General features: G+C 55.7%; 1 protein-coding gene across 5 annotated transcripts in view; it reads left to right on the forward strand.

The window, feature by feature from the left end:
• The window catches only part of SWT1 (SWT1 RNA endoribonuclease homolog), a 32,372-nt gene extending 13,163 nt beyond the window's left edge, over positions 1-19,209 (forward strand). For all 5 annotated transcript variants that reach the window (XM_032973143.2, XM_076074822.1, XM_076074823.1 and 2 more), the window contains 12 exons: positions 910-2,155; positions 2,876-3,005; positions 5,798-5,891; positions 6,997-7,124; positions 8,342-8,580; positions 9,422-9,560; positions 11,767-11,927; positions 12,976-13,202; positions 14,295-14,423; positions 15,093-15,171; positions 17,067-17,134; positions 18,516-19,209. In XM_032973143.2, coding sequence (XP_032829034.2) covers positions 910-2,155; positions 2,876-3,005; positions 5,798-5,891; positions 6,997-7,124; positions 8,342-8,580; positions 9,422-9,560; positions 11,767-11,927; positions 12,976-13,202; positions 14,295-14,423; positions 15,093-15,171; positions 17,067-17,134; positions 18,516-18,621 — 2,746 coding nt within the window. In that variant the 3' untranslated portion in view covers positions 18,622-19,209. The remainder of the gene's footprint in view (positions 1-909; positions 2,156-2,875; positions 3,006-5,797; positions 5,892-6,996; positions 7,125-8,341; positions 8,581-9,421; positions 9,561-11,766; positions 11,928-12,975; positions 13,203-14,294; positions 14,424-15,092; positions 15,172-17,066; positions 17,135-18,515) is intronic.
• The last annotated feature ends 204 nt before the right edge of the window (positions 19,210-19,413 follow it).

Genomic DNA, 19,413 nt, shown 5'->3' on the forward strand with positions numbered 1-19,413 from the left:
TTGAAACGGCATCTTGAAATGCGGTCACATATGCGATTGAAATCCACATTGCATGGACTCCTCGCACAGAGCCAAAAGTCAGAGGCCCATATAGACACATAGACCCATAGACTCACATATAGACACATAGACCCATAGACTCACATATAGACGCGTAGACCCATAGACTCACATATAGACGCGTAGACCCATAGACTCGCATATAGACACGTAGACCCATAGACTCACATATAGACGCGTAAACCCATAGACTCGCATATAGACACGTAGACCCATAGACTCACATATAGACACGTAGACCCATAGACTCACATATAGACACATAGACCCATAGACTCACATATAGACACATAGACCCATAGACTCACATATAGACACGTAGACCCATAGACTCGCATATAGACACGTAGACCCATAGACTCACATATAGACACGTAGACCCATAGACTCACATATAGACACGTAGACCCATAGACTCACATATAGACACATAGATTCACATATAGACACATAGACACAGACTGACATATGGGCTCAGATAGATGCAAGGAGAGATCTGTAGTCATACAGAGGGCTACGATTATGTAAATGTAACTTTACAACTTTTCTCTGCAGCCTCTGGATATGCAGTCACATTGTTACGCCACATTAACGAAACATTGATCGTATTTAAGATATTTGCTTTCTAGTTCCGTTGCACAGAGACGCGCACCTCTGATTATTAGCACGGTTGGCTACGTGCGTTGCGAAAGAATTTCAACATACACACACGGAGATGCACACAAGCATTTAACATTTTCACGGGAGTGTTACTCATTGCCCCGATGCCTTTGTTAAATTGGGCTTTTACTGTACAGTATTTAACTTGCTTGACTTCTTACAAGCGCTTGTGCATTTGTGCCAATGCAGCCCCGAAACCTTCACTCCTCCCGACGGGACAAAAAATCGGCGTCAATCCCGCAAACGCAAAGCCAGAGATGACGACGACGATGACGACGACAACAATCGGGAGGATGGTGGTGGCGAGCTTGCCATGCCCGGCACCTCGTGGCACGGGCCGTGGACCTCTTCACGCGTCAACTCCAAGACGAGTGTCCCCGCCAAACCTGATCGACGGCAGCAGAAGCCGGCGGATGAACCGCCCGTGAAAAGGCGCGCCGTCGGCAAACCCAACGCACCGGCGACGACGACCCGGCCACCCTCGGCTTCGTTGACGGTGGCGGTTTCAGCCAAGAAGGGGGAGAAGTTGACGGCGTCTAGCAGTCCGGGTGGAGTCCTAACGCGCGCCGCGGCGGCGGGACTGCTGGAGCGTCGCCCGGAGCGTGTCCGTCGGTTCGAGGCGAGCGCCAACGAGCGCGGTAGCGCTGTGAGGCCCGCGGAACCGCGCGGCGTGGCCAGTCGGGATTCGCAGGGCTCGCCACGCGACGGCCAGGGCAAGGCCGAAGAAGCGGCGAGCTCGAGGGCGACGGGAGGCGAGCGGACGGGGCTCGCCTTGAAGTGCAAGTCGGCCCGGGAGGCGAGTAGAAGCAAATTGGCAGAGAACGTGCAGAGCTCCGGGCGAGGGTCCGGCAAGAAAGAAGGAGCGGTACCAAGCGCCGTGAAACCGTCTCGTCGTGCGGAACTTGAGCGCGACGACGACGGCGGCGATGTCGGGGAAGGTTCTGGAAAGGGTTGGTCGTTTTCGTGGAACCGGGTTCGGCCGCTGGGCGCGGAGGGACGCAGGCCGGCGGCACGGCCCGCATCCAAGGGAGGGGCAAAACCCGCGGCCGCTCGGCGGGGGACGTCAGAGGCGGAGTGCCGTCTCAAGGTTCCCGCGAAGAAGCGGGCGCCGTCTGTCACGAGCAAACGACCCAAGGTCCAGTTGAAAATTGGCCCCGGCAGGCCGGCCGCGGTACTCGGCGCGGGCCGAGAAGAACAGGGCCGGCTGACGGTGAAGAACAACACAAAGCTACGTGCCGGAGGGGAGGAGGAGGAGGAGGAGAGGGCGATTCCAGAATTGTGCATAAATGCAGTGCGGGTGAAGGAGAGAGGAAGGCACAACGAGGGGAAGAGTGTAGTGGAGCGTGGTAGACTGAAGGTGGCGGTGGTGCCGCCAAAAGCGCGGCTCCCGGCGCAGCCGGACTGGGAGATGACTGCCGTCGTCGAGACGGAAACGGTGAGAGTGACAGCCGGAGACCCGGCCGTCCTGAGATGCCTTAGTCTGCCTCAGTGAGCCATAGGTATTAATATTGTGCCCTAAGAATCATAGAGGTGTGTTAATCTGGCTTTATGAATCTCGGGCATTAGCACTGAACCGTAAGAATCCCAAAGGCGCCTTAATCTGGCCCTACAAGCCTCGGGCATGAACTCGCAAAGGAGAGAACGTGTACCAAGAGGTTTGACCGCTGCGGAGATGGAGCGTTGAGATCAGCTCATGTGCACGAGTGAGATGGGACTCTGGCAACTCAGGACGGTGAGGGATGGTGACGTCATGGGGAGGCCAGCAGTGGATAGACAATGGCTGATGATGATAACATGCCTGGAACATTAAGATCCATAAAAAAAATGTGAAAGGCGCCTTGGTCTGGCTCTGTGAGCCTCAGTAATAATGACCGCTGGTATTGTGACGCTACAGCGGTCCAAGTTCTAATCTGTGCGGCACGATACAGTTACGCAGAATGACACGGGTTATTTGTCCCGCCATCTCGCAGCGCGGCACGTACGTCGTATCTCGCCGTTGCATTATTTATGGGCCAATTGTTTTCGCCGAATGCGTCTGCCGCGTTAAAAACGAGGGCTCACCGCATACGCCAATGAGACGGAGGTCTGGGAACCTGACGCCACGGTACAGTACAACGCCGCGGCCGTCGTAAAGCTCTTCCCCGTTTCTCCGCAGGCCCCGTCCGGGCACGACGACCCTCCGCGGTCGGCGTTGCCTGTCGTTGGCGATGAGGGGGGCGGCGGGCAGCCGTGCAGCATGGAGGTGGACTTTCCGGCACCGTCTTTCGCCAGCGGCGGAACTGCAGGTGACCTGCGCCGGCCGGTCGGTCGGTCGGCGGAGTGCGCGCCGTGGCAGACCCGCCCGCGGCCGCGTTTCTGTAGCGGGCGCGATGCGCGACGAGGGAGAGGGACTCGCGCCCACGTGTGATTTCACGTGACGCTCACCGACTCGCCCTACCCGCTCGGCAGCCTGCTCGCGCGGTCCATCGGAGCTGGAACTCACCGTCGCTGCATCTATGTTCGAGACTCTTCGCAGAGATTTCACCAGTCCGGTAGAAAATACAAGACAGAACTGTGTAATTAGAGCTCACAAAGTCTGCGTATTGCCCGCTCCTCCTGAGTTACAATCGGGGCCGACGATTGCCATGTATAGTTCCACTCGATTATGTTGCGGGTAGTTTTTATAATTTGGCAAATTGGCACCCTGACGCCGGCACAGAGTATTAATCAGAGGGGGGGGGAGGTGGGGAAGGGAGGGTGGGGGCTGCTGGATCCGAACCGCGAACCTCTGATCGAGCGGCGAACGCGCTCGACCGATTGGCCGTCTCACTAGCCGTGTCTTGTGTAGAGCCGTGCCGGCTGCACGTGGTCCTCGACACCAACGTCCTCCTGCAAGAGCTGCCACTCGTGCGTCGTTTGAGGGAGTGGCACGTGCGTGGTGAGCTCCCGGCGACGGTGGGGAGAGAGGGGGGGGTGTGGGGATGGAGGGGGGTGGTGGGGGACGGCGGGGGAGGGGGGGGGTTTCGTGTGTGGGAGGGAGGGGTCCGCTCAGCCTCAAATGAGTAGAGTGCCTGGTGCGGCGCGTAGTAAACATCGGCACGCGGGAGACGAAAGCGCCTTGGCGTGGTGCTGGCCACCCACCCCCTCGTCGTGTCAGGAGCTGAGTGCACTGCATAGCGCAGCGGCCGGCATGCTGCGCCATGATGAACCCAGCGACCCGAGTTCGATTCCCGCTCACGGCCACCGACACCAGTGATGGTTATCTGAACCGGTCCTGGGCCTCCTCTAAGTCAACTAGGGCCACCGACACCAGTGATGGTTATCTGAACCGGTCCTGGGCCTCCTCTAAGTCAACTAAGCCTCAAATGAGTAGACACCGCCGCGCGGGAGACGAACGCGATTGGGCGTGGTGCTGGCTACCCACCGCTCCGTGTGCCGTTCCGACCTCGCTACCGGCACCTACCCCCAACAGTCTGTGGCAGGGGCGGTGATGGTTTTGTTTGCCGGGCCGACGCGACGCAGGCCGATGCTGAGCAGGAATAACGCGGCCTCTGTATCGTACAGCGTGGTGGATTTGTTCAGCATCCACACGCGACTGCTTCTCAAGCTGCTGTGGCAATGTCTCGGAGAGAGGGGCGGTCAGTCATAGGGTCTCTGTTGTGAGTCTGGGCCCCTTATGCGAGTCTGTGAATCCCTGTGTGGCTATATGAATCTGCGTATGGGTATATGAGGTCTGTATGTGTGTATATGGTTCTCTGTGTGAGTGTATGGGTCTGTGGATATATGGGTCTCTGTGAGAGAATATGGGTCCCTGTAGATGTATAGGTCACTATGTGAGTCTGAAATCTAAAATGTGAGTCGGTTACATTGATTTTATTAGAGCGGTCGATGGTCATATGCAGAGGGAATACGGGCTCCATCTTCGTCGTGACAAGGGGATGAGAGTCGACAGCACGCAGAGCACTTGCGCTGCCTGTCACGTGCTCCGTGACTGTCGAATGCTGTCCAGTCGAGCGTTCAGCGGCCACACCACCGGCGCTGCGTCGCGCGTCGAGTGACCGCGTGCGTGCGTGCGCGCGTCTCTCTCCGCGCGCCACGCGTAGAGCGGCCGTCCCGGTGCTGTGCCGTACGCCTGTTTCCGTCCGCATGCCGCGCGTTGCAACGGCCGTCAGCGGCCCTCGAGCCGTCGTGTGCGTTTTGAGCGGCTGCCTCCGCCTGACGGCGCGCAGCCGGGCAGGCCGTCTCTCGTTCGCACACCGCCGTGCGTTCACCGATGTCGGCTTCGCGGGGGGCCGGGCCGGTTCTGCAGGGGCCGGGCTCCCTCCAGGGCGGGGGGCGTCGGGCGGCGCGAGGGGCCACGGTGTCGACGGGGGAGGAGGGTGCGGACGGCGGGGACGGCGGGGACGGCGGGGCGCGCCGCGAGCTACCTGAACGACCGGCTGCCGCCCCCGCGGGGACAGCCGGCGCAGCAGGCGAGCCAGCGCCCGTGTGAGTGGGCATCGCGGACACGGGCCTGGGTGTTTCCGCCTCTCCGCGTCCCCGGGGAGGGGCGGGCACGGCTCGCGCCTGCGTCGGAGTACCGAATGATTGCAGGCGGTCCCCGCGCTACGAGCGTCCCGACTGTGCGGACGTCCGCGCTCACGGACGAACCGCCGCACGGCGCTGTTATTTTTCACCGTCCGACTTGCGAACGCTGGGTCGTACTCGCGAACCGAACCGCGGAACTGTTTTGTTCGGCGGAGCGATCCTCCGCGAGGTGTAACGAGTCCCGAGTATCCCGCGTGGGAGTGCGTAATATATGCAGCGTTGTTTCAAGCGAGCCTGACCGCAGACGAGACACCGTATGCCGAAACTGGTCCAGTGTTCGCTTGTGTTACGTTAAGCCATGGTGACGTCGGCAGAGCGCTTCTGAGAATCGCTTAACAGTGTTGTTTTTTTATCGTCAGTGAAGCTTCAAACTCATGTCGGATGGCCTCGGTGGGTATCTGCAAGATTAGGGCCGTCCATTCGGGTCGTGAGTTGTATTGGACAGGGCATCCCGTACCCTCAACGAGGACATGGTGAAGGGTGAAGGGTTGCGGTGGTGCTGTCGTTGCAGGCGGCCTGCTGGAGGAGTCCAACAACGATGGCGTTCTGCAGTGCATCCTGCAGTGCACGCAACAGCACCCGTCCGCGCACACGCTGCTGCTGACGTATGCCGCGCACACGCGCGCGCACGCACGCCCGGGCACACAGACGCACGTCACACGATGGGGGGTGGGTGGCCAGCAACACGCACGCGCGCACACTGCTGCTAACGTACGCTGCACACTTGTGCGTTCGGGCACACGAATGCACAAAACTAAGGCAAACATCCCCCGCTACGGATTTCAACAGGCTGTTGATGCGAGTGCCATTGGCGAGCACCTTTAAAGGTCAGCACGGTCCACAAGGGTGGTGGGTGGCCCGCACCACGCCCCACCGCCTTTCTCTCCCGAGTGGCGATGTTTACACACCGCACCAGGTACTCATTTGAGGCTGAGTCGACCTAGGGGAGGCCCAGGACCGTTTCAGATAATCGTCACCGGGGGTGGCCGTGAGCAGCAATCAAACTCATGTTGCCGGGTTCATGGCGCAGCGTGCTAACCGCTCCGCACGTGTGCACAAAAGACGAAAGACACACACGCGTGCGCACTCGTGTGCACGCACACTCATGCACACGCGCACATACAAGGAGGAAAAAGGACGATCAGCCAGTGTATGATCACGTGATCGATGATTCACGCTGACCGTCTGTAACCCAGGTCTCCGGCAGGTAACAAGCTTCCATGTGTGTTTGTAAGAAATATCAAGCGTAGAAAGAGAAGACGTTTTGGAAACGTTTGCCGGGGTTTTTGGTGTTAATGTAGATATGTTAAGCTTCTTTCGCACCGTACGTAGCCATCCGTGCCAATCGGAGGCACGTGGGAGGGACAACAAACTTAACGCAACAAGCACTTCTGAAGAAATGAGTTTTCAATCTTGACGACGTAAGACTGCATAGCTCCCAGTGGGCTTCCTCATAAATCGGAAGGAAGAGCGTTCCAGACGGCCGCAGAAGCGCATCCGAAAGCGCGAGCGATGCCGCGACCGTCTTTGTTCGACGACCCGGCAAAAGCCGCCGCCGCTGCTGCGAGGATAAGAGTTGACCACAGCCCTCGTACGCTGACCGCTGCCCCGCTGACCCGCTGACCTGCTGACCTGCCGACCTCTCCCACCACCTGCTGCGTCTCCACTACTCCCCCACCCCTCTTCCCAACACATCCCCTGCGTACTCAGCGACGACGTGAACCTGTGCTCGAAGGCGCTGGTGAGCGGCCTCAACGCGTGCACGGTGCGCAACCTCGCAGCGGAACTCGGCCGGATAGCCGACGAGGAGGCCGGCGCTCCCGCCCTGCCGCGGCGCGGTAAGCTCGGCGCGTCGGCGGCGCGCTGTCGATGCCCCCTTGCCGGGCGGGCCGTGACCGCGCACCCGTTGAACTCTTAAGCCGCCACAGGACACCCGCGTGCCGACGGTAATCCCTTAGCCCTGACGAGTGGCGGGTCGTAGCTACCGAGGTTTGCTCCGTGTTTCTTCCGATCTTGGCGCTACGCGCCCAACAAGCCTCCCTGGGGTGGTGACACGTTTGTACGTTTGTGTGTTGAACTTATTTAGGCACCGTACGTAGCCAACCGTGCTAATCGGAGGAAGGACAACAAACTATGGGTCTCTGTGTGAGTCTATGGGTCTCTGTGTGAGTCTATGGGTCTCTGTGTGAGTCTATGGGTTTCTGTGTGAGTCTATGGGTCTCTGTGCGAGTCTATGTGTCTCTGTATGAGTCTATGAATGTATATTGAACTTCTATGGAACCGTACGTAGCCAACGGTGCTAATTGGAGGTACGGGAATTGGACATGGCTGAGTGTGACCCGGTTTGCCGCCTGTTGCATCTTTGTGTTTTTATTCTTAAGTAAATCTCATAACAAAGTCCAGCCTTTCCGTACGTCACGTGAGTAAGGAATTACACTTATAAATGCGCATCTCTTATAACCTAGGCTTTCACGAGTGCACCATATTTGTTACGTTGTAAGCTCTATGAAAGAGTTCTGTCTTGCATTTCGTACTTGACTGCTTAAACGTCTATGAAGACTCTCAAACATGCAGAGGCTGATGAACCGCTGAGTAGGTGAGTGGGTGAGTGATTGGTTGGGTGAGTAGTTGAGTAAGTGCTTACGTGAGTTCTAGGCCGATGTACCGCTGAGTCGGTGAGTGGGTGAGTGATTGGTTGGGTGAGTAGTTGAGTGAGTGGGTACGTGAGTTCTAGGCCGATGTACCGCTGAGTCGGTGAGTGGGTGGGTGAACGAGTGAGCGAGTGTAGGTGAGTTCCAGGCCAATGGACCGCTAAATAGGTGAGTGGGTGGGTGAGTAGGTGAGTGAGTGGGTAAGTAAGACTTAGGCCGATGGACCGCCGAGTAGGTGAGTCTGTAGGTGAATCGGAGTGTGAGTTATCCCTACTGGCATACAAGCCTGTGAAACATAGCACCTTCGTGATGTCCTTGTGTTATAAGAATGGCATGAATACCAAATGTACTTTATTATTCTATGTACAATTTTTACAGCCTGGGCCAATTCTTCTCTTCCCCAGTCGCCCCGTCCAGCCCTGAATGCCAGCTGGCCGCTGGGATGAACCATTCCATTGCACGAGCGGGGGACCGTACCCCTGTCAGCACGAGAGGTCAGGGTCCCGTCGGGCGCGGGCAGAAAGATGCCGGCTCTCAGCTGACTCAGCGCATTCACCGGTTGCTGCACACGGACTTTAAGGATGCCCTCGCTGCCATCGTGGAGGAAGAGATGAAGCTGGCCTACGATGACAAATGGCTGGACGTGCGTACATTTGCATGGGTCTGCATGTCCGCCTGTGCGCATGTGCTTGTTTGTGTGTGGCAGCATGGTGTGGGGAGCGGTGTGTAGCGGACAGCGCGCTGCCCTATGAACTCGGCGATCCGGGTTCGATTCCAGCTCATGGCCAACACCAGTGACCATTAACTGGTCGTGGGCCTCCCTGAAGTCGACACGGCCTCAAATGAGTACCTGGTGCGGTGTGCAAACATCGCCACAAGGGAGACAAAGGGGGCCGGGCGTGGTCCTGGCCACCCACCCCCTCGTGTGCCGCGCCGGCCTTTAGAGGTGCTCGCTAACAGCACTTGCCCCAACAGTCTGTTAACGCCATACGGGGGATCTTTCTTTTTGTCTTGTTGGGTAGCGGTGGTGCATCTGCCAGTCACCCATGGCACCCAGGTCTATCCTGTGACCTCCTTGCCAGTGAGCCTTTGACACTTGACGTGGCCTCAAAAGTGCACATAGCTTGGCAGAAAGGCCACGGTGACGTCACCACCACTTGGTGGCGAATGGCGGCGTGCTATTGTCGTTTCTGGGGAGCGTCGGTGCAGCGGTTGGCGTGCTGCGCTACGAACCCGGCGACCCGAGTTCTGAGCCAGACAACCGCTGTCGACCACCCACGAGGTGGCACCCATTTTATTGACCCCGGCTGAGCCGCCCGGCACCCGGCTTGGGAACGTGTAATTTCCACCGCTGTCTCCGACAGCGCTCTCCGCCGACAGTTAATTGAACTCGCGTCGCCCGGGTTGATCGCAATTGGCGCACGTAAACTGCCGCGCCCCTCTGCCGAGCTTTGAAATCTTCTTTCCCCGCCCCCCGCCTTCAGGTTGTGTGTATGCCCCCTCCGTACACGCTGGCGCACGCCCTGCATTGCCTGAACAAGCACTGGACCGCCGTGTTCGGCTCGGTGGTGCGCCGCGGCCTGCAGCAGACCGTGATGGCGCTGCAGAAGCAGCAGCACCGGCGTACGCGTCGCACGCTCGCGCAAGGACGGATGCCACTGGCGAACGCGCACACGTGCAGATGCACGCCACACGTACACGACATAGCTTGCTGAATCTCGTCGAGGAACACACAGCGAACTCCGGTCATCCTCGCAGCAGCGGTCACCGCATCGAGCGCTTTCAGGTGCGCTTCTGCGGCCGTCTGGAACGCACTTCCTTGCGATATTAGGAAGCCACTGGAGTTCTGCACTTTTAAATCATCTAGATTGACAAAGTAATTTGTTTAGAACAGTTTTTTTGCGTGTTTAGTTGTCCTTCCCCCACACCTCTGATTAGCACGGTTGGCTACGTACGGTGCAAAAGAAGTTCGACACGCATACATCAACATACATATTTAAAGCACACCGCGTACACGTACCACACAGCGTGGTGTGCACTACACACGCACGTCACAGATCACACGCAACACAAAGACAGAGGTCGCCTCGATAGCCTTTACATGCTGTTGGGGACAGTGCTGTTAGCAAGCACCTATGAAGGCTGGCTCGACACACGAAGGGGTGGGTGGCCAGCACCACGCCCGGCCGCCTTTGTCTCCCCAGTGCTGATGTCTACACACTGCACCAGATACACATTAAGAGGGAGACGACCTAGGTGAGGCCCACGACCAGTTCCAATAGTCGCCGCTGTTATTTGTCGTGAGGCCACTGGGTTCACCGCGCACGCCGCTCCCCGCTCCACTTTCGCTCCCAACACACGACGCGCCACACACACAACACGCACACAACACGCAACACGCCACGCAACATACGCCACACAGCACAGCGCACGCATGACGCAAAGGCAACACGCAACACACACCGCACACGCAGCACACACAGAGACAACACGGCACACAAATACAACACACGCAGAGACAACACAGCACACAAATACAACACACAGCACACAAATACAACACACACAGCACACGCAGCACACAGAGACAACACAGCACACAAATACAACACACACAGCACACAAATACAACACACACCGCACACGCAGCACGCAGAGACAACACAGCACACAAATACAACACACACAGCACACAAATACAACACACACAGCACACAAATACAACACACACAGCACACAAATACAACACACAGCGCACACAGCACACAAATACAACACACACAGCACACAAATGCAACACACACAGCACACAGCACACAAATACAACACACACAGCACACAAATACAACACACACTGCACACAAATACAACACACACAGAGACAACACAGCACACAAATACAACACACACAGCACACAAATACAACACACACAGAGACAACACAGCACACAAATACAACACACACAGAGACAACACAGCACACAAATACAACACACACCGCACACAAATACAACACACACAGAGACAACACAGCACACAAATACAACACACACAGAGACAACACAGCACACAAATACAACACACACAGAGACAACACAGCACACAAATACAACACACACCGCACACAAATACAACACACACAGAGACAACACAGCACACAAATACAACACACACAGAGACAACACAGCACACAAATACAACACACACAGAGACAACACAGCACACAAATACAACACACACCGCACACAAATACAACACACACAGAGACAACACAGCACACAAATACAACACACACAGAGACAACACAGCACACAAATACAACACACACCGCACACAAATACAACACACACAGAGACAACACAGCACACAAATACAACACACACAGAGACAACACAGCACACAAATACAACACACACAGAGACAACACAGCACACAAATACAACACACACCGCACACAAATACAACACACACAGAGACAACACAGCACACAAATACAACACACACAGAGACAACACAGCACACAAATACAACACACACCGCACACAAATACAACACACACAGAGACAACACAGCACACAAATACAACACACACAGAGACAACACAGCACACAAATACAACACACACCGCACACAAATACAACACACACAGAGACAACACAGCACACAAATACAACACACACCGCACGCCACCGCGCGCGTTTGGGTCTCCCCCGGCGCGCGGAGCCTTTCACCCCAGCCGTGGACACAAAACCCCGAACGCGTCCGGCGACGCCGACCGTGACGCGGCCACCAACGCTGCGCCGCCACCTCCTCCGCCCCGCCCCGGCAGGCGTGTGGGGCAGGACAGGTGCCGCCGACGCACGCGGGGCCCCGGCGTGCCTGGACCGTGCCCTGGAGGTCCTGCGGGAGTTCGGGAAGCGCTCCGCGTACGGCGGCTCCGTCCCCCGGGCCTACGCGGCGCTGATGCCCCTCAAGCGCCTCGGCAATCAGGTGACGGTGGGGGGGGGGAGAAGGCGGGGGTGGGGTGGCATTGGCCACATGGGGGGGCGAGGGCACCAGGGCACCAGGGCACCAGGGCACGGCTGTGGCGCAGGTACGGTGTGCGATGTAGCTGCGTGTGGTATGTGTACGCGGTGTGCTTTGCGCGTGTGTACGTATGTTGTATGCGTGTTGAACTTCTTTTCGCGCCGTACGTTGCCAACCGGGCTAATCGGAGGTGCGGGGGAAGGACGACAAACTAAACGCAAAAAGCAGCTTTATAGAAATGAGATTTCAACCTAGATTTCAAAGTGCATGGTTCCAGTGGCTTCGTGGCATCGGAAAGGAAGAGCGTTCAAGACGGCCGCAGAAGCGCATCTGAAAGCGCGCGATGCGGTGACCGCTGTCTTTGTTCGACGGAAGCCAATGTGGCCCGCCGAGCACCGGACGGGTGCTGGATGGATTTGTGGCGTCGCAGGAGCGGCGGCGGCGGCGGCGGCGCCGGCTTGGGGGAGGCCTTCGTCCAGCGGCGGCTAGGTGCTGGATGATGACGACGGCGGTGACGACGATGACAACGATGACGACAACGGTGATGACAATAAGGACGACGACGGTGATGACGGTGACGACGATGATGACGACGATGATGACGACAGTGCACTGGCCACCAGAAGGCTGTCTCTCCCCTCCTGCTCCTAAAGGGGAGCCATTGGGATGACTATAAGCTAGAAACGCTTGCTTAAGAGTATTTGGGTGCCGCTATAAATTGCCGCTTGATAAGCCACTTGGTTGAGCTATCATTTGTGGTGGCCAGGTCGCTTCTTACCTGGTCAAGTAAAACGTAGCTTTTAGTTTCGTGGTAGTAATTCCACTGAACGGCTTGGGCGGAGGTGCTGTATAAATTGGCACCATCGCAGGACGAGTCCGAGACAGCTTGCGGGGGGGGGGGGGAAATGTCTTGGTCCAGCAATGGATTGATCATGGCTGACGACAATGTTTTCGACGACCGTGGCGATGGTGACTCCCTCTTCAACAGACGCTGCTTTATTTTTTTGTCAAGGAGGTGGCGGTCAGAGGCGACGAGGTGGCGGCGGTCGGAGGCGACGAGGTGGCGGCTGACGACGAAGCCGCGGCGGAGGAGGAGGCCACGAGCACTCGGAGCGCGCCGAGGGCGGCCGAGGGGCCAGCGGTCGCGGACGCAGGCGCTCCCGGCGCGGACGCCGGCCCCGCTATCAGAGACCCCTGGGAGGTCTTGGAGGATGTGTGGAGGGCGGTGGACCAGTCCAGGTGAGTGGGACAAAGGACAAAGGTAAATGTGCCCCCCACCTCCCCCGGTTTGCTTGGCAGTGAGCGACGACAGATCCCACCGTGTGATTCTACAAACTATTTTTTCTACTTTACCAGGCAAGGCCCACTGAGCTACGTAGCTCCTTTTCAGAAGCGACCTAGCCGTCGCAAATGATAGCTCAACGTAAGTGGCTTATCGCGTGGAAATTTATAGCAGCGGCCAAATACCATAAACGCGTGACGTTGATTCTAAATGTTGATTGAAAAACCGGAGGGTCTGGAGAAAAGTCCACACGACCACGGGGAGAGAGACACGCAAACTCCAAATATACAGCAGGCGTCGGGGTCGGGATCGAACCCGCGACCCCCTGTAGACCAGGCGAGGTAGTTAACATCTAGCCACCGTGGCGGACAGGGCCCTACCCTCACCGAGAGAGGGGTAGGGCCCTTGTGTACCCAGGCCACGGTCCAACTTCGCCAATAATCTCGCAAATTGTTTGTACTCATCACGGAGCATAAACTATCATGCGAACTCCGGTCATCCTCGCCGCGGCGGCTTTAGTCTAACCAGCAAACAAAGAAGGTTACCGCATTGCGTACTTTCAAATGCACTTCTGCGGCCGTCTGGAATGGTCTTCTATCCGATATTAGAAAGCCACTGGAGCTATGCACTTTTAAATCTACATTAAAAACTCACTTCTTTAGAACTGCTTTTTGTGTTTGGTGGTTTGTTGTCCTTCCTCCGCACCTCCAATTAGTGCGGTTGGCTACGTACGGTGCGAAAGAAGTTCATCACACATACCCGTTTTTTACCGGTATCGAAGCCTATTTATTTATTTTACTTGTACGAGGGACCCTTTTTGCCAGTGTCAATCCAATTTTTTTCATTACTTGTACAAATAATTTTAACTACGACGACGATGATGATGATGATGACGACGATATTGACTACGATGCCAATGACAGCATTGACAAAGAAGATGATGATGACGACGCTATCACTGACGACGACGGCGACGACAGCGACAAAACCGGCATCGCTTGCCCAGGATGGCGCGCGCCATCATTTCCTCCCTTGTGCCGCCGTGCCAGGGACCTGATCTGCGGGCACGCGGGGCGGCTGAACGGCAGCGCCGGAGTCTCGTCAGTGGCTCAGCCGGAGTGGGCCTTCCTGCAGGAGCTGGTGCCGGCCGTGCGCAACCTCGCCTCCTCCGTCGGCGCGTGAGTGTGACGCCACGTGGCCACGTTTTTCCTATCTTGTAGATTTGTCGAGCGCGCTTTGATGGAGGCGCTTGATGCGATTAAAAGAAAAAAAAAACGGCATGAGCAGTGGACATGACGTGGATGGCAGGGGCTCGCGAGGGGATGATGAATGGGTGGCATTGGTAGAGTGGTGCGTAGGGGATAGGGAAGGGGAGGTGGTCATGGTATAGGGGTGCGTAGGGGATAGGGAAGGGTAGGGGAGGTGGTCACGGTAGAGGCGGGCGTAGAGGATAGGGTAGAGGAGCAGAGGGTGTAACAATAGAGGGTGTGTAGGGGATAGGGAAGGGAAGGAGAGGGAAGAGGAAGAGAATGGAAAATAGGGAAGAGGTTGGCTGTAAGAGAGGAAGGTTCGTAGAGCCACACTTTAGGCACGGTTAGGGTTCTGAGGGTTATGCGTCAGTATCCAAGACTAAAGGGTTCGTTCGATGTTTATGCCCTGATGCTCATAAGACCAGACTAAGGCAGTTAGGATTCTTTGGGATCAGTGTTAATGCCTGAGCCAGGTTTTTCACGACAGTCGTCGCTGTGGGATTGTAGAGGCCCGAATAGTTTGGTTTTCCCAATCGCCCGATGTCTCAGATCTGGGCTGTGGTGGTGATACGCAGCCTCGCTTTGTGTTTGTGCCAGGGTCCTGGAATCGAACTGCAGTGAACACAGCATCACTCAGCTCTGCATTGTACTGCAGGGCTTCGTGAACTGCCAAGTGGTGCGCACACCCATACACATACAGACAAAGATCCCCTGTGTTGCCTTAACAGACTGTAGGGGCAAGTGCTATTAGCGAGTAGGACCTATGAAGGGCCAGCACCACGCCCGGCCGCCTTTGTCTCCCCGGTGGCGATGTTTTACACATCACGCTAGGTGCTCATTGAGGCTGAGTCGACCTAGGGGAGGCCCAGGACCGGTTCAAATAATCGTCACTGGTGTTGGCCATGAGCGGGAATCGAACTCGGGCCGCCGGGTTCGTAGCACAGCGCGCTAACCGCTACCCCACCGCTACCCACACACCCACACACACACGTAAAGACGTCAGCCATGGATCGGTCGTGCAGTGATTAGCTCGCCGCGCTACGAACCTGACCCCACCTGAGTTGTATTCCCGGCCATGGCGCTACTATCAGCAACCAGTCCTGGCCCACTCGCCCCCCCCACTCCTGCTAACGCTTCAGCGACCCCACCCTGACGAGCAAGGGTGAAGTGTGATCAAACAGACCCCCGTTTACCGACGCGCACGTACATACTCTACCGTACTTCTTTTGCACCGTTCGTAGCCAATCGTGCTGATCGGAGGACACGGCGTCGGGAGGCCTTGATCGCAAAGTGGATTGGTGAGAGGGTCTCCAGAGGTTTTTTTTTCATTCGCAGACTTTCATGACGCCAGCTGTTTATTCGGAGTTTGCATGTCTCTGTCCCCGTGGTCGTGTGGATTTTTGTCCGGTTTTTCCCTTGACATGTGTTTAAGGGTTTCGCTGCTATAAATTTCCACGTGATAAGCCACTTCATTGAGCTATCATGTGTGATAGCCAGGTTGCTTTTGAAAAAGAGCTACATAGCTCAGTGGGTCTTACAGTTTATCTATCCACCGTTGGATGAGTGCCTCCCCACGCCAGACTTAATTCCGCGTGTCGGTGAAATGTGGGGAGCGGCGTATGAGTGCACGGTACCAAAACTCTGTTGTTATTTTTTGTTCCATTACGATTGCCCCGGGCTGTGCACAACACAGCCCCCGCAGCAGCCTATCGCAGCCAGTTCAGCGGCGGTGTTCGCCCAAACGAGAACTATGGAGGCTCGCACCCCTGCTCGGCTTCCGAGATTGCGACGAGATCGGGCACTTTTCGGGTGATTTGGCTTCGTAGGCACAATCCGTTAGAGGAGGTGAATATTAACACCGCGGTCGTAGCGTCCCAGATATTTTCGACCACCGCACCAGCAAGGCCACGCTCGTTCGCGCGTCGCGTCAATCGGGAAGGGCGGCCACTGATAGTTTGTGGATACGGAAGGGGCAGGGAGGAGATTTAGGTGAGATGAGTGGGTGCTGTAAACAGTGCGGAAAAGGAAACCGCGGCAGGAGTATTGAAGAGGGCCACAAGTCGCGATGGCGGTGGCGATGAAGGGGGGCCGAGTAGGCTGTGGATGATGCACACGAGACATCCTGATGCTAGCCCCAAAACAATAGTTAGCCAAACCAGCCGCGGGTAATAGCCCTGACTAACCAGCATCTCACTAGTCCTAACCCTGATGAGCCAACCAAATGGTAGTCCCTACTTGTAACTAGCCAACTATCCACGAGTACTAGATCTAACGCGCTAACCACAATATCCAGCCCAAACACTCACAATACCCCTGATCCATTACCACGAGCACTAGCCCTCTCGCCCACTTAAATCCTACCTGCAAGTCTAACCAACTTTTCCAACCGGACACGAGCGCTCTTGCTCTACCCATAACCTCAACACGAGCACTTCAGCAAGACAGCGTTGACTATTCTCTCTGCGCCGATCGGTAATATCCCAGAGCAGCACGGAGGCACAGGGCCTCTTGTTCCGAGGCTGACACTAACGACCCTTGTTGGTTTTTTCCCATGTTGCGAGTGCGCTGCAGCTGAGGCTTCGACAGTGCACGTTGACCCCACAGAGCCTCTTCCAGTGTCTCTTTGGTCCACAGCAGAGGTGAGATACGGCCACTAAATGCCCCGGTTTGGCTGGGACAGCCCCCCCTAAAGGATTTGTGAAAAACATAATTTCGTCCCGATTTAATATTTTCTGGCCTCATATGCCACTCATAATCAAGACAGAAGGCGAGGCTACCTGAGTAGTGGGCGGGGCTACTCGAGTAGTGGGTGGGGCTACCGGTGTCGTGGACGGGCTACCGAGTAGTGGGAGGGGCTACCGGAGTAGTGGGTGGGCTTCTGGAGTAGTGGGCGGTGCTACTGGGATAGTGGGTGGGGCTACCAAAATAGTAGGCTGGGACTACTCAAATAGTAGGCGGGGGCTACCCGAATCGTGGGCGGGGCTACTCGAGTGGTGGGCGGGGCTACCCGAGTAGTCGGCGGGGTTATTCAAGTTGCGGATGGAGTTATCTAACAAGTGGGTGGGTGCCTATATCAGAAGGCGTGGAGGACACTCGCTGTGATCGTAATCCCAGCGAGTGGCCTGACTGCATACCTGTGAACCTCTTTTCAGTGCCTAACTTATTCCATAACAATTCATACCTTATTGGTCAACCCGTGTCGTTATACATCTTAACGTTCCTCCTACGAAGCACCCATCACAAGGGAGAAACACAAACAAATAGACACAATTTTTGTTCTTGTTGCCCGTATTTAAACGGCTGTACGCCGTATGGACCTAAAAAACTCAATTCCCCTGTCCAAGAATACGGGGTAAACCGTCTGGCTTGACAGCTATGTGACTCTTGACTTAAAGCTTTCGTGACTGCAAGAATTCCTATTCTTTGTGTGTTTCGGTAAAGTCGATAGGTTCAAAGAAAATAACAAAAAACTACGACGTTTCAATCGCAACACAAGCATTCTTCCTGTTGACGAACGCTTGTGTTGCGATCGAAACGTCGTAGTTTGTTATTTATTGTTATTTTCTTTTAACCTATCTACGTGACCCAAAGAATATAGCTATGTGACTGTAATGAAGCGGACATCATTCTTGGACGGAGAGTGGGTGGGAAAGTGCTGCTGCCTTCCACAGTGTGCAGCCGAGGTCACTTGAAGGAACCGCATTGGTAGCTCTCTGATGTCCACTTCCGCGGGCCGTTTTGTAACTCGAGAAGTTCGCGCTGCTCCGCGAGCGATCCGAACGGCCGCTTCGCCTCCTCGTGCCGTGACGTCAAAGGCTCAATTCGGATAAAATTAGAAGAAGAAGAAAAAAAAATGTAAAAAAAAACTAAACACATTCCTTCAAACGAAGCTCCCCACCCCCCCCCTCGCCGCCCCCACACAGCGTTTGTCGTGAGGCCCACCCGCGTGACGTCTCTCCGTCCGCCCCCCGTCCTGCTCCTCCTCCCCCGTGCCTCGTCCCGCCACTCCCCGTGCGGCAGGGAGAAGCTGGAGATTGGATGTGCCCAGCTGGTGGAGGCGGCGGCGGCGCTGGAGGGAGCGCGTCTGTCGCTGATGCCACACGCACAGCTCTCCGGCTGGTCCTGAGCGCGAGTTGGGGGGGTCGTCTCTCCCCCTGCCCCCCCCCCCGTCCCCCCCGCCCCTCCTTAACCCCCCCCCATGCTTTGTCAATTGAATCGGGGGGCCCCAACCGATGACAATTTACACGCCCCATTTAATAAAACTACCGTGGTATTTTTTTTTCTTCCAGATAATAAAACGCCCTCTGGAAAGTAAAGCACCAACCCCCAAAACTTTCAGCGATGTCAATAAAAGTGGTACAACATCAGCTCTCTCCCGCACGCATATAATACACAACAATAGGGACAATTTTTATTTAAAGCTTTCGTGACTGCAGTGATTCATATTCTTGGTTCTTTCGGTAAAGTCACGTTGAAGGGAAACAATAAAATAATAAAATATATATAAAACAATATATTTTATTGTTTCCCTTCAACGTGACTTTACCGAAAGAACCAAGAATATGAATAGGGACAATGTCCCCACTCTGGCTTTAGAACACAGCGGATAAAGCGTGCGTCTGTTCGCAGCCTTGCTGGCTGCAGTTTACTCTTCTGAGTTGTTGCTGCATTCGTTGGTTTTTCGAATTAAAACATTTTACTGAGCCGATTTGAATGTTGCGAACTTGTTTAGTTTAGTTCTGGGACAGTCTACAAATACAGTCCCGCATTGGCAGGTCACTATTGAAAAACTACGAATACTTGGTGAATATAATGAATCAAACATAACCCCTATGATGTTCTGGTCAGCTTTGATGTAATTTTCTGTTCAATTGCCCAATTCACTCGATGACCCGTATAGTACCATTGGAAACCTCAT

The sequence above is a fragment of the Petromyzon marinus genome, chromosome 50 (assembly GCF_048934315.1).
Source record: "Petromyzon marinus isolate PM22_M1 ecotype Great Lakes invasive population chromosome 50, UKy_Petmar_22M1.pri1.0, whole genome shotgun sequence".
Classification (NCBI taxonomy): Eukaryota; Metazoa; Chordata; class Hyperoartia; order Petromyzontiformes; family Petromyzontidae; genus Petromyzon; species Petromyzon marinus.